A 14,896-nucleotide genomic window follows, 5' to 3' on the forward strand; every position below is an offset into this window, starting at 1 on the left:
GAAATACTGCTACACGAAACTGTTGTTATAGAAAGCAAATTTCATGGTGATCCACATAACAAAAATTGCATTAAAAAGCTTCTCAAAGATAGCGCGTAGAAAGAGTTGGAAAGCACAATTACTAAGCGAATATAATGGGGTAAACAAGTATTTACAAACTTTGGGATTTGTACTGCAGAATCAGAACGTGTCATCGTGTTTAAAAAGTGAGAGACTTTTTTTATCAGAAATATTATGCAAGAAAACACGGGAAGCTTTGGAAAAACTTTCCTATCGGGGGAGGTAAGCAGCTCTTTTTCCTTTAAAAAAAAAGTGAGCATGTAGACAATTATAGCGTAGTATGTAAGTCTCTCATTTTCTTTGGTTAAGTACCTCGACGCACGTGAAACGTTAATCAAGATCATAAAACACGTTCTTTACACAAAAATTAATAAATACTTCTAACTGCTTGTATTTCAAGCAACCTTGATAATCTTTTACTCTCCTATAACATGACTTGTCCAAGCAATGAAATAATCGAGTTTTTAAATAAAATATACATATAATTATTCTGTACATGGTAACTTTGTCGACAGTCATAACTCAAGTCTAAAACGTTATAAACATCCTATGTAACTGATGCTTTGCGGAACAGTTCACATTTCATTCACTGGCGTCCTTGTAACGTAGGAAAATCTTTTGTCCCTGATTCCATGCACTGTCTTACTGCTAGTCACTGAGAGCAAATTTTTGATAACAGGGTAGGTGGACGCACATAAGTGCTTCCAATAGCACAAAGTAACAATACTCCAAGAGGCCAAGCAAATTTGGTGTTCATTACAGTACAGCCGGAAAAGTGATCTTGGTACATGGAATCTACAATTACGTCTACAAGGTCTTTTTCTGAAAGAGCTGTTGGGGGCGATGGATAAACACCAGTATGAAATGTACCGACAATGGAACCAATTTCATATTTCCACACAGCAATATCGTATTTAACTGGAAGTGTCGTAGCAGTCGAGGCGTTTCATTAGTTAACAGCACCATTCTGAGAGCGTTAACTGAGGCGTCCAATGAGAGAAGAACATTTATCAGTACAAAAATTACTACAAGCGGCTTTCTGCTGTTTTCAGACAGTAAATAGTAACGCACTACGATGCTGCAAAGGTCTAGAAACATTCCTTTGTCAAAATATGTAGTACTTCTTACAAAGAAACATGGATAACTAATTTTTATTAATGACTATAACTGAATGCGTAAGGGCTAAGACTGCAAAGATTCTATGTTATAAAGAATCTTGAGGTAAAAGGTACAGACACTCCTTGCAGACATTCCTCTTACAGGCAGGACAGTGTAAAACACCACAAATCGTTTGCTTGAGAATATTGTTCTGCGCGTCCGTCAGTAAACGCAATTCCTCTAGTTACTCGGATGTTAGCGTTAATTGTTTTAATACCCAGCTGACCTCTTTCCTTTATTTTGCGTTACTTAACTGGTGAGTCTGGGTTCGTTACAACCTTACGGTACGTTCATTATTTCTAATTGTTGTTTTTAAAAACCATTTTCTTAAAATGTTACTGCAACTGTGCGTAGATTTCTCATCATTAGAGAATGGGTACAGTGTGTTCTCTCAGCGTTACATCTCACTTCGTAAGGAAAGGTTTGTAAAAGTACTTCTGCAACGGGGCAGAAGGTACCATACAGTTACTCAGCTGCCACCACCTTAGTTAGGTGAGAACTGGAAGGAGGTAGAAAAAGTTGGCTACCTTTCAGCTTTCCAGTTTATTTTGGATAAATACTATTCTCAGAGACGCCTCACTGAGACGACGGTTCGACAAGTCTATCGTTTATCATCGTCGAAGACGACCAACCCATCTATGATGCTGCTGTCGTGTCTCAGTGCGTGTCCTTCGAGTAAATCACTAATTCTGTACCAGTGTATGAAATTTATTTACAGTCCTGACTCGAACAATAACCTCGTTCACGAACACTTTCGGTTATTAAGTGAGCATCTCAGATGGGAGTTGAACACTTGATCTTAATTCTTCCATGGTGATGGAGGATGTGGAACATTTATCCTCTCATGTCAGGTGAAAGTAATAACAAATTAATTGATTTTTCGATCGTTGCTCGGTAAAACTTTTATATGCATATCAATGAACATACAAGAAAATCGTGTTTGCTCTGCAATATAATACTGCAGTTCATCCAATGTTTCTGTGTTTTTACTGAAAATAACAACTTCTACTTCGTCCACATTTGTTAGCGTAGAAATATTGTACGCAAGCGATTTATAAGTTAATGCGCTTAACCATCACGAAATTGTGCTTGATGCATTCGCGTGTCCATGAGTACATTGGCGCACACAACAGTCTTACTTACGTGGTTAACGAGCGATATGTTCACGGCACATTAGCTGACAGACTGAGTTCACATCTCTCAATGGCAGAAAGTATGTTTACGTCAAAAATCATATTAAGCAAAGTGCCTGAGCAGTGAACATCTCGATATGGCAGTATGTGGGGCTCGTTTTAATCAAACGAAGGTTCCTGATAATGAAACGAATTAGCTTCGAGAAGGACCGCATGTAATATGCGAGACTGAAATATTTCCCCGGAGACGTCTTCAGGGCAAAAATTCCCGAGTATCACGCCGTATGTATATGTCAAAGATATAGTATATCTTATCATGCAGTCGAGAAGCCACCTTCAGTTCCATTGCACTGAGATGCTACCATAACGTTCGTTGCACGTGACTTTCACTTCATGAAACCCACAGACTCATCCCACAAGTCCAAAATCGGTTCCTGGTCTAAAATGCTCTTAAGAAATAATATCTCCCCGGTCGAATGGTATGCTAATGCGGCTGCGTAGGATTGTCTTCGTCAAATGATATACTGATTTCAGTTTAGTTATTTCGGCATTTCGACGTCGAACCGAGACCCAATCTTTATGTACAAAGGTGCATTGACTGTTCCGTGTACAGGGCGATTCAGAGATGAGGAAATATATTTCGTACGTAGTGTCACGACTGAACTATATACATTAATTTTTTTCCCATGTATTCCCCGCCGGTAAAAATCAGAGCGTTGGTATGTGACTTGATACAGCTGTGGGAAAATAACATGTCTACATATTTGACTACTTCGTAAACCATTAAAAATTTTTGATTATTTTGTAAACAATCAGAACAGGAGGAAAAAATAACGATGGATCTTGATTTGCAATGCATAGCAGCATGCAGTCTTCGTAATACTTTCGCTATTAATTGTGACTCATCCTGTATATGGAACGACAATGCAAAAGCACCTCCGTAGAACATATGGCATGATGATAGTGTCTCGTCCTGATGTCAAAATACCGTGCTACTTTGGTATTCACGTTTTCCAGATATAATATTTTACGTCAATAAATATAGCAGAAGAAAAAGTTAATACTTTTATCAAAGTTTATCATTTGTCGACTGTCAATTTTTGTCTTCATAAACCTCGCAGTGACTGCTTGGAACTGTGGATGCGTAATTATTAACAGAAGTCTGTGATGAAAATAGGAAGGAAAGAAGGTAGCTTCAGGTTTAACATCCCATGGATAACAAAATCATTATGGAGCAGGCATGGGCAACCTTTGGGCCTGATTAACATACTTAAGTAGGCTCATGGGCCGCAACTATAACTTCCGTGACGTTAATGTTTATGGGGTGACATACCGATTTGAGTGGGATCCCTTTCCCGACATGCCACGCCAACAAAGTACATTCATTTTATGTCTACCCGACCTTCAGATGTTTACGTTTATTTACGCGTCGTGAACATTGTTTCCGTACTTACGACGTTTTACATCAGCTGTCTTAAAAATTTCCGTTGCAAAATTCTGCTGCGCCGTTAGTAAAGAAGCAATGTTCATGCCACGTAAATAAATGTAAGTATCTGAAGATGGGACGCCAGGCAGCTTGAAATGTCATAATAGAAAAATAAATGCCTACAAAAGCAAATGTTTGCAGCTAATTCACTGTTAATTGCTTTCAGTTTCAAACGTTGCAGTGTCCTATTAAGTCCACAATGGACAAGAATTATTTAGTAATTTAACACTAGAAATAATGGGAAAACAAAATACGGCAATGAGATAGGCAATCCTAGTCGACAAGCAACTATGGGTAATTCTACGGATGTTAGCCGCAGGTAGGTAATTCGAGGGTATGAAATTTAGGGTCACAATATCTAGGAATACTATTAGCAAGCATTATTTTTTCAAATAATTGTTCAAATCTGCTTCCTCACGTGCAAATCCGAGGCGAGTTGAACGTCGGCGGAAATACCCGAAACTTCTTCCCGGGCTCGCGTCTCGCTCTCTACCCCACGAATTTCTTCCGTGGGCTGGACTGAAACCGCCAGTTGCCTTCCCCCTGTTATAGAGGTCGTGCAAAATAAAACTGACCCGTAAAAATATTTTGTGCACCTTAAGACAGGCAACCCTACTTACATCAGCCACTCGCAGGACAGACACTGTAAGTTCAGTTGCCTATTTTAAGGTGTATGAAATATTTTCTCGGCCAGTTTTATTTCGGTCACCCTGAAAATGGATCATAAATTCGGATTGGAGGAAAGTGAGAATAGAACTTGGCTACGCCGTATCACAGGTACTGAACAGGCCGACGCCTTAAGTGATCAAGGGAGATAATGGAAAACCTAAATCGGCATTTGAAGTACTGTCCTTCCGAAAAGTGCCAGTGTTTTAGGGTTGTGAGAGCTCACTCAGTAGTTACGGTAGAAGTTGCTGTAGCGATCAAGACTGTGAATAACACTGGTACAGAATACACAAAGTGACCGCTGTGATTTTGCCTCTGATGTCGAACGTGATATCAACCTCTGCGAATTCTGTGGCTGGGACCGAACAGCAACGCGTGCGTATTCCGCCTCCGCCGCGCCTTTTGATGGCGGTAGAGCGGAAAGCGGGTGCCGTTCCTCCTGCTCCCGGCCCTACGGTCGAAGGCGTTCAGGTGGCGACTAGTAGAGCGTGTCCGAGTTGTCGGAGCTGTGCGTGGGCGTGGCGACGTGCGTGTTGCGCGTGGCGTCGCTGCTGTCGCCGCTGCCGCTCCACGACAGCGAGGCGGCCGCCAGGCCGGCGCGCCCGCCGCCCCCGCCGCAGCCGCCCCCGCCGCCGCCGAGGCTGCTGCTGCTGGCGCCGCCCGCGCACACGGGCGACACCTTGCGGCGGCGGCTGCAGGCGGCGTCGACGATGGCGCGCGCCACCTTCTCGGTGCAGGTGAAGGCGAGGAAGATGAAGAGCCCCTGCAGCGTGTTGAGGGCCACGAAGGCGTACCACAGGCTCTCCTGGTCGAGGTAGCCGGCCAGCAGGCCGACGCTCCACGTGAGGCCCATCACGATGGCCAGGCGCACGTACAGCCGGAAGTCGCGGCGCGCGCCGCCGCCCGACGAGGTGAACCGCGTCGTCGAGGTGGTCGCGAAGATGATGCGCGCGCTCGACACGAAGAAGGCCACGTTGCACACCATGACGACGGCCAGCGGCAGCGCGAAGAAGACGAGCAGCGCGTGCCGGTGGCCGAACCAGCACGTGTAGACGCCGAACGCGGGCCGCAGTTCGTCCGGCCAGCCGCCGTCGGGCGCTGCGTCCGCCGCCAGCGCCACCACCACCTGCGGGCGAGATCGGCGTTCAGCGTCGTCAGCGAGCAGCGTGGTTCGCTCACATTTATGTTATACAGCTCTTTTATATTTCCTTGTCCTAACAAGCTGTGCTTCCCCAAGCGGGATTTTTTTTTTACGGACATATGTATTCCCTTCAGCCAAGCAATACCGAAGGATCGCTATTGTGGCGCCTCGTGTTGGCAAAAATAGTAACTTCTAACGTAAGCAATGATGGCATCCTCAACAACCGGCAGATGGCAGCATGTTGCCTCAATGTAAATCAGCGACAGCAATATTACAATTAAAAATAAAGCACTGCGAGGCAAAGAATAATGTTTTTAGTGTACCTCAATCTGTGAAGTTAAAGGGAATGAAAAATCATAAAAAAATATGTAGATACACTACTGGTCACTAAAATTGCTACACCAAGAAGCAAAGCAGATGATAAACGGGTATTCATTGGACAAATATACACTCCTGGAAATTGAAATAAGAACACCGTGAATTCATTGTCCCAGGAAGGGGAAACTTTATTGACACATTCCTGGGGTCAGATACATCACATGATCACACTGACAGAACCACAGGCACATAGACACAGGCAACAGAGCATGCACAATGTCGGCACTAGTACAGTGTATATCCACCTTTCGCAGCAATGCAGGCTGCTATTCTCCCATGGAGACGATCGTAGAGATGCTGGATGTAGTCCTGTGGAACGGCTTGCCATGCCATTTCCACCTGGCGCCTCAGTTGGACCAGCGTTCGTGCTGGACGTGCAGACCGCGTGAGACGACGCTTCATCCAGTCCCAAACATGCTCAATGGGGGACAGATCCGGAGATCCTGCTGGCCAGGGTAGTTGACTTACACCTTCTAGAGCACGTTGGGTGGCACGGGATACATGCGGACGTGCATTGTCCTGTTGGAACAGCAAGTTCCCTTGCCGGTCTAGAAATGGTAGAACGATGGGTTCGATGACGGTTTGGATGTACCGTGCACTATTCAGTGTCCCCTCGACGATCACCAGTGGTGTACGGCCAGTGTAGGAGATCGCTCCCCACACTATGATGCCGGGTGTTGGCCCTGTGTGCCTCGGTCGTATGCAGTCCTGATTGTGGCGCTCACCTGCACGGCGCCAAACACGCATACGACCATCATTGGCACCAAGGCAGAAGCGACTCTCATCGCTGAAGACGACACGTCTCCATTCGTCCCTCCATTCACGCCTGTCGCGACACCACTGGAGGCGGGCTGCACGATGTTGGGGCGTGAGCGGAAGACGGCCTAACGGTGTGCGGGACCGTAGCCCAGCTTCATGGAGACGGTTGCGAATGGTCCTCGCCGATACCCCAGGAGCAACAGTGTCCCTAATTTGCTGGGAAGTGGCGGTGCGGTCCTCTACTGCACTGCGTAGGATCCTACGGTCTTGGCGTGCATCCGTGCGTCGCTGCGGTCCGGTCCCAGGTCGACGGGCACGTGCACCTTCCGCCGACCACTGGCGACAACATCGATGTACTGTGGAGACCTCACGCCCCACGTGTTGAGCAATTCGGCGGTACGTCCACCCGGCCTCCCGCATGCCCACTATACGCCCTCGCTCAAAGTCCGTCAACTGCACATACGGTTCACGTCCACGCTGTCGCGGCATGCTACCAGTGTTAAAGACTGCGATGGAGCTCCGTATGCCACGGCAAACTGGCTGACACTGACGGCGGCGGTGCACAAATGCTGCGCAGCTAGCGCCATTCGACGGCCAACACCGCGGTTCCTGGTGTGTCCGCTGTGCCGTGCGTGTGATCATTGCTTGTACAACCCTCTCGCAGTGTCCGGAGCAAGTATGGTGGGTCTGACACACTGGTGTCAATGTGTTCTTTTTTCCATTTTCACGAGTGTATTATACTGGAACTGACATGTGGTTACATTTTCACGCAATTAGGATGCATAGATCCTGAGAAATCAGTACCCAGAACAACCACCTCTGGCGGTAATAACGGCCTTGATACGCCTGGGCATTGAGTCAGAGCATGGATGCCATGTACAGGTACAGCAGCCCATTCAGCTTCAACACGATACTACAGTTCATCAGGAGTAGTGACTGGCGTATTGTAACGAGCCAGTTGCTCGGCCACCATTGGCCAGACGTTTTCAATTGGTAAGAGGTCTGGAGAATGTGCTGGCCAGGGCAGCAGTCGAACATTTTCTGTATCCAGAAGGGTCCGTACAGGACCTGCAACACGCGGTCGTCCATTATCCTGCTGAAATGTAGGGTTTCGCAGGGATCGAATGAAGGGTAGATCCACGGGTCGTAACACATCTGAAATGTAACGGCCACTGTCCAAAGTGCCGTCAATGCGAACAAGAGGTGACCGAGGCGTGTAACCAATGGCACACCGTCCACTACGCCGGGTGATATGCCGGTATGGCGATGGCATATACACGCTTCCAATGTGCGTTCACCGCGATGTCGCCAAACACGGATGCGACCATCATGATGCTGTAAACAGAAGCTGGATTCATCCGAAAAAACGACGTTTTGCCATTCGTGCACCCAGGTTTGTCGTTGAGTACACAATCGCAGGCTCTCGTATCTGTGATGGAGCGTCAAGAGTAACCACAGCCATGGTCTCCGAGCGGATAGTCCATGCTGCTGTAAACGTCGTCGAACTGTTCGTGCAGATTGTTGTTGTCTTGCAAACGTCCCCATCTGTTGAGTCAAGGATCGAGACGTGGATGCACGATCCGTTACAGCCATGCGGATAAGATGCCTGTCATCTCGACTGCTAGTGATACGAGGCCGTTGGGATCCAGCACTGCGTTCCGTATTACCCTCCTGAACTCACGGATTCCATATCTGCAGTCATTGGATCTCGACCAACGCGAGCAGCAACGTCGCGATACGATAAACCGCAATCGCGATATGCTACAATCCGACCTTTATCAAAGTCGAAAACGTGATGGTACGCATTTCTCCTCCTTACACGGCATCACAACAACGTTCACCAGGCAACGCCGGTCAACTGCTGTTTGTGTACGAGAAATCGGTTGGAAACTTTCCTCATGTCAGCACGTTGTAGGTGTCGCCAACAGCGCCAGCCTTGTGTGAATGCTCAGAAAAGCTAATCATTTGCATATCACAGCATCTTCTACCTGTCGGTTAAATTTCGCGTCTGTAGCATGTCATCTTCGTGGTGTAGCAATTTTAATGGCCAGCAGTGCATTTAGTGTGAACATCAAAACACGAATCCTACCAGTATCAACCCTTGTTGTAGTAGCAAATCGATTTTTGAATGTGTGGCCTTCTTTTCTGCGATGATCCATCAAATACAACACTAATGTCCGTTACACCGCCATTCTCGTTTACTGTATCTACAACTGTAGTTCTCATAGATTTGTTGCAAGAGTCCACGCATTTACTAATAATTTAAGCGTACTTCTCACATTGTGTAGGTGTGTTTGGTAGATTCATGACAGCACCAAGTGGTCTACTACCACTACTCCCTTTCCCAATATACCAAAGTCCATATACACACATCAAAAATGTTTTCCATCACCCCCGTTCCCAGAACTCCTGAAGATAGACGTTGACTGTGTATATTGTATCACAGACACAGTCCCTTTGATTGTTCAGAGATGTCACTAAACCCGTCCAAAGATGTAAACAACCATGCATGAAAAGTACCTATTAGACGGAGGGGGTCCGACAGCCGATCAGTTCCAGTCATTCCATCAGGAAGGAGGTACACGGCTCGTGTTGTCTGTAGTTCAACCATGCCTAGACGGTGAATAACGCGGTTCGATCGCGTACGCATTGTTACTTTGTGCCAGGAAGGGCTCTCAACAAGGGAAGTGTCCAGGCGTCTCGGAGTGAACCAAAGCGATGTTGTTCGGACATGGAGGAGATACAGAGAGACAGGAACTGTCGATGACATGCCTCGTTCAGGCCGCCCAAGGCTGCAGTGGACGACCGGTACCTACAGACTATTGCTCGGAGGAACCCTGACAGCAACGCCGCCATGTTCAATAATGCTTTTCGTGCATCCACAGGACGTCATGTTATGACTCAAACTGTGCGCAATAGGCTGCATGATGCGCAACTTCACTCCCGATGTCCATTGCGAGGTTCATCTGTGCAACCACGACACCACGCAGCGCGGTACAGATGGGCTGAACAACATGCCGAATGGATCGCTCAGAATTGGCATCACGTTCTGTTCACCAATGAGTGTTCGCATATAACCAGACAATCGTCGGACAAGTGTTTGGAGGCAACCCGTTCAGGCTGAATGCCTTAGACACACTGTCAAAAAAATGACTCCGAGCACTATGGGACTTAACCTCTGAGGTCATCAGTCCCGTAGAACTTAGAACTATTTAAACCTAACGAACCTAAGGACATCACACACATCCATTCCCGCGGCAGGATTCGAACCTGCGACCGTAGGGATCGCGCGGTTCCAGACTGTAGCGCCTAGAACCGCTCGGCCACTCCAGCCGGCTAGACACACTGTCCAGCGAGTGCAGCAAGGTGGAAGTCCCCTACTGTTTTTGGAGTGGCATTATGTGGGGTCGACGTACGCCGCTGGTGGTCATGGAAGGCGCCATAACGGCTGTACGATACGTGACGTATAGTGTAACCCTATCGGCAGCATATTGGCGAGGCATTCGTCTTTATGGACCACAAGTCGCGTCTTTATCGTGCACATCTTGTGAATGACTTCCTTCAGGATAATGACATTGCTCGACTAGAGTGGCGAGAATGTTCTCCAGATATGAACCCCATCGAACATGCCTGGGATAGAATGCAAAGGGGCTGTTTATGGACAAAGTGACGCACCAACCACTCTGAGGGATCTACGCCGAATCGCCGTTGAGGAGTGAGACAATCTGGACCAACAATGCCTTGATGGAGTTGTGGGCGTTGATGGAGTTGTGGATAGTATGCCACGGCGAATACAGACATGCATCAATGTAAGAGGACGTGCTACTGGGTATTAGAGGTACCGGTGTGTACAGCAATCTGGACCACGGCCTCTGAAGGTCTCGCTGTATGGTGCTACAACTTGCAATGTGTTTTTTTCATGAGCAATAAAAAAGGCGGAAATGATGTTTATGTTGATCTCTGCTCCAATTTTCTGTACAGGTTCCGGACCTATCGGAACCGAGGTGATGCAAAACTTTTTTTGATGTGTGTAATATCCTCACATTGATTTCTTATAGTTCATTATTTGATAATTTGATAGAAGTTAGAAGTGACCTGTCAATAGCACAGTTTGTGCTATAATTTAAAGTTTACTAACTAGTCCATTCCTAGCAGTCACATCTTCTACCAGCACTAAATACCCACCCTATAACATGCGTGCTACAGTCGCCTTCAACAATGGTATTAAGATATTCAAATCTATAAGGATATTTACACCACTGACTTCATGAATAGGTGATATATCTCCTACACACTGATGCTGTGATTTTCTTTTTCATGCACTGGGAGGAGTGACTACAGTCCTCTTAGCACTACAACTATCACTTTGCACTGTTTCACTACTGATCAAAACTGATGTAGTTCTATAGCTCCTGTTTCATTTGTTCTGGCGTCTCTTGGATACGTTCTGGTTTAATCATCGTACGATGACAGCTACGACACACAATTTCACTATAAACACCACTAATTACCAAATCTGAAAATATTTGTTTTGTTTTCCAAGGTTTACAAGCATATGAACAAAGAATTTTTGATGACTGTGGTACCCAAACCAAGGAGAGCAAAGCTAAACCACAGCGTCCTAGATTATGTAGCTTCCGAGATTTGAATATAAATCTGAAAGGATGCAGATATCAATGCACAAATCTAACTGAATTCTTTTTTAAATTGGGGTCTGATCACGCCTCAAATGAATCACTGTTTAATTTAAATCTGCTGAAGCTCTACCTCTGTCTTCGGACTGGTTTGCACCAATCATCAACAATTCTCTTTTAATAAAAGCTAAGCCAACGTGAAAAGAAAGCATATAAGCAAGTTTTTTAAATAAATTGATGAGTAGTTCAATTACTTGTTTTTAAGAATGCAGTTTCATTTGTTTTTAGTGTTATCTTGCCATCATTCTTCAATTTTCTTTGAATTTCTTTACTTTTAGAACGTGAATCATCTTTGAAAATGCTATATATAGCACTGAATTTATCTCTACGATCACTTTTTATCGGGTCATATGATTTCTTCCATTCCCACGCCAATGGACTTCTCAGTATTTTGAATCAGACACAACGTTCGCAAATCAGTATACGCCTATCCATAAACTATCCATAAAATTTAACTAAAAGCTATTTATTGCGACTCAGCAAGAAGCACATATTGGAAAGACTGGCAATGACAGAGTGTAGTCAACAGTAATGATTCAACAATACCGAAGGTACAACGAAATGTGTCAACTGTTTTCATTTGGTTACACTGTAATGGTACTTGAATTACGTAACCATTACGGCATCTCACCTGAACCTCTCGATACCAGCAATATTCTACTGTGTTTCTGTAAAATAGTTAACACATTTCTGTGACAACATTCAGATTTGATTTCATTAATGTACAGGTACTTCGATAAATCGATATGTACATATTGCAATGATATTATTCTTATGTGTATTCTTTCTTTTGTCACTATGATCATTGACGTACTTGTAACTCTGATTTTTGGGCGCGTAAGCGGTTATTAGAGAGTCAAGCTTTGGTCGTCATGTTAGAAAGACGCAAATTGTAGTCAGTTTATAAAATGTGAACTTTAACAGTGAGGAAGATAATTTCAAGTATGTTTTATATTGTGAAGTGATGTTTTGGAACGAGTTACGTTATACTGCAACAAAAGTGATAAAAAAGAAGTGTAACTTAAATTCGAAGTACTGATTACTTTTTTACATCACCATTGTCCTAACTTGCAAAAGTTTAATCTTCAAGAATGGTTTATGAAACACATCTATAATACTTTTGAATATCGCAGAATAACACCTAGGCCTCTTTGCATCCGAGCTTGGAATCATCACTACCTAGCTTGTGGACGATTGAGCCATGAGTTCACAACGAGACCAGCGTGGGAAAAACGAAAAAATGAGTGCCTAGTTTATCCATTATTTCAAGAAATGACTTTATTAACTGTACTCTAATGATACCTGCCACATAATATAACTTTGTTGTTGCCCGAAAATGCAATATTTAGCAGCGTGAGCAACACTACACTCACAATTAATTTTTGACCTTTGCTGTGGTAGGGTTGTTAGAACACCCACAGACTCATTTCACTCGACAGAATAACTGACTGAATAGACCATTTGGTTCGCTTGTTAGCCAGAGAGGAGGAGTGGACTTGAGGAGATTTATGGGAGACCGGGTGGCTAGAACAAGATGCTCACCGACAGCATCGGCGCGGCCCAGCAGAAGGCGGAGTAGGCGGCGAACTTGCGCCACTGTTTGCCCGATGAGACGCGCAGCTCGGACGTGGCGAGCCGCAGCGTGCGCCACACGTCGAAGGCCATCGCCAGCGTCCAGCAGAAGGCGGCCAGGAACGAGTACTGCACCACCGCCGCCGCCGACACACACCCCGCCGTCGGCCCCGTCGGAATCATCTGCGGAGACCGTCAATTGTTACACTGTAGGCTACTCTGCTGCTAACCGCACTAAATATTCTTATTTAAAAACAGCGTACAAGAAGTAACACTGGAACGTCGAAGTACACATGAGGAGAAACTGTAATCGACGTTCCTCAGGGTTCGATATTGGGTCCATTACTGTTCTTACCCCACACTGAGGTGGCAAAAGTCATGGGATACCTCCTAATATGGTGTCAGACCTCCTTTTTCCAGGCGTAGAGAAGCAAATTCACGTGGCATTGACCTAAAAAGTCGTTGGAAGTCCCCTGGAGAAATATTGAACTATACTGACACTACAGCTGTCCATAACTGCAAAAGTGTTGCCAGTGCAGGAGTTTGCGCACGAACTGATCTCTCGGTTATGGAACATAAATGGTCCACAGGATTTATCTCGGGCGATTTGGCTGGCAAAATAATTCGCTCGAACTGTCCAGTATGTTCTTCAAACCAATTGCAAACATGGCAAATTCCCTTCTATAGAAAGGTCATCGTTGTTAGGAAACATGAAGTCCTTGACCATGCAGATGGTCTCCAAGTAGCTGAACATAACCATATCCAGTCAATGACCAGTTTCAGCTGGACCAGAGAACCAATCCATTCCATGTAAACACAACCCACAACTATACGTACATTTTGTAACAACCCACACCAGTACAGAGCCACCACCAGCTTCCACAGTGCGTTATTAAAAACTTGGGGTCTGCACCCTACCATCAACTGAAATCGGGACTCATCTGACAAGGCCACTGTTCTCCTGTCGTCTAGGATCCAACCGATATGGCCACGAGGCCCGGAGAGGCGCTGCAGGCGACTAGTGCTGTTAGCAAAGGCACTTGCCTCCATCGTCTGCTGCCATAGCCTATTAACGCCATATTTCGCTGTATAATCCTACCGGATACGTTCGTCAGATTTTCCACATTTATTCTTCACTTCACGCAGTGTTGCTTGTCTGTTAGCACTGACAACTCTACGCAAACGCCGCTGCTCTCTATCGTTAAGTAAAGCCCGTCGGCCACTGCTTTGTTTGTGTTGAGAGGTAATGCCCGGAATTTGTTATTCTCGGCACACTCTTGACATTTTGGATCACGGAATGTTGAATTGCCTAACTATTCAAATTGCTCTGAGCACTATCGGACTTAACATCTGAGGTCATCAGTCCCCTAGAACTTAGAACTACTTAAACCTAACTAACTTAAGGACATCACGCACATCCATGCCCGAGGCAGGATTCGAACCTGCGACACTAGCGGTCGCGCGGTTCCAGACTAAAGCGCCTAGAACCGTTCGGCCTCCCGGGCCGGCTCCCTAACTATTACCGACATGGAATGCCCCAAATACCATTCCGCGTTCAGAATCTGTTAATTTCCGTCGTGCGGCCACAATCACGTCTGAAACCTTTTCATATCAATCGCCTGAATACAAATGACTGTTCCGTCAACGCACTCCCTTTTAATACCTTGTGTTCGCGAAACCGCCGTCTGTATGAGTTCATATTGCTATCCCATGACTCTTGTCACCTCAGTATATGTTGTGGTGCCTGCCTTGCTGTAAGAGGCCTGCTTTTAGAAACGCAGCCATAAATACCTACGACTAAATCATCGTCTTACCAGCGTTCCTTCCTTGATGCTCAGCATGTAAATGA

At 45.6% G+C, this 14,896-nt stretch overlaps 1 protein-coding gene across 1 annotated transcript in view; it reads right to left on the minus strand.

The window, feature by feature from the left end:
* Positions 1-14,896, minus strand: part of LOC124598367 — a 110,018-nt gene that overhangs the window by 14,059 nt on the left and 81,063 nt on the right. The window contains exons 7-8 of the mRNA XM_047135999.1: positions 13,018-13,230; positions 5,140-5,629 (exon numbers count right to left, since the gene is read on the minus strand). Coding sequence (XP_046991955.1) covers positions 5,140-5,629; positions 13,018-13,230 — 703 coding nt within the window. The remainder of the gene's footprint in view (positions 1-5,139; positions 5,630-13,017; positions 13,231-14,896) is intronic.

Source organism: Schistocerca americana, chromosome 1, assembly GCF_021461395.2.
Source record: "Schistocerca americana isolate TAMUIC-IGC-003095 chromosome 1, iqSchAmer2.1, whole genome shotgun sequence".
Lineage (NCBI taxonomy): Eukaryota > Metazoa > Arthropoda > Insecta > Orthoptera > Acrididae > Schistocerca > Schistocerca americana.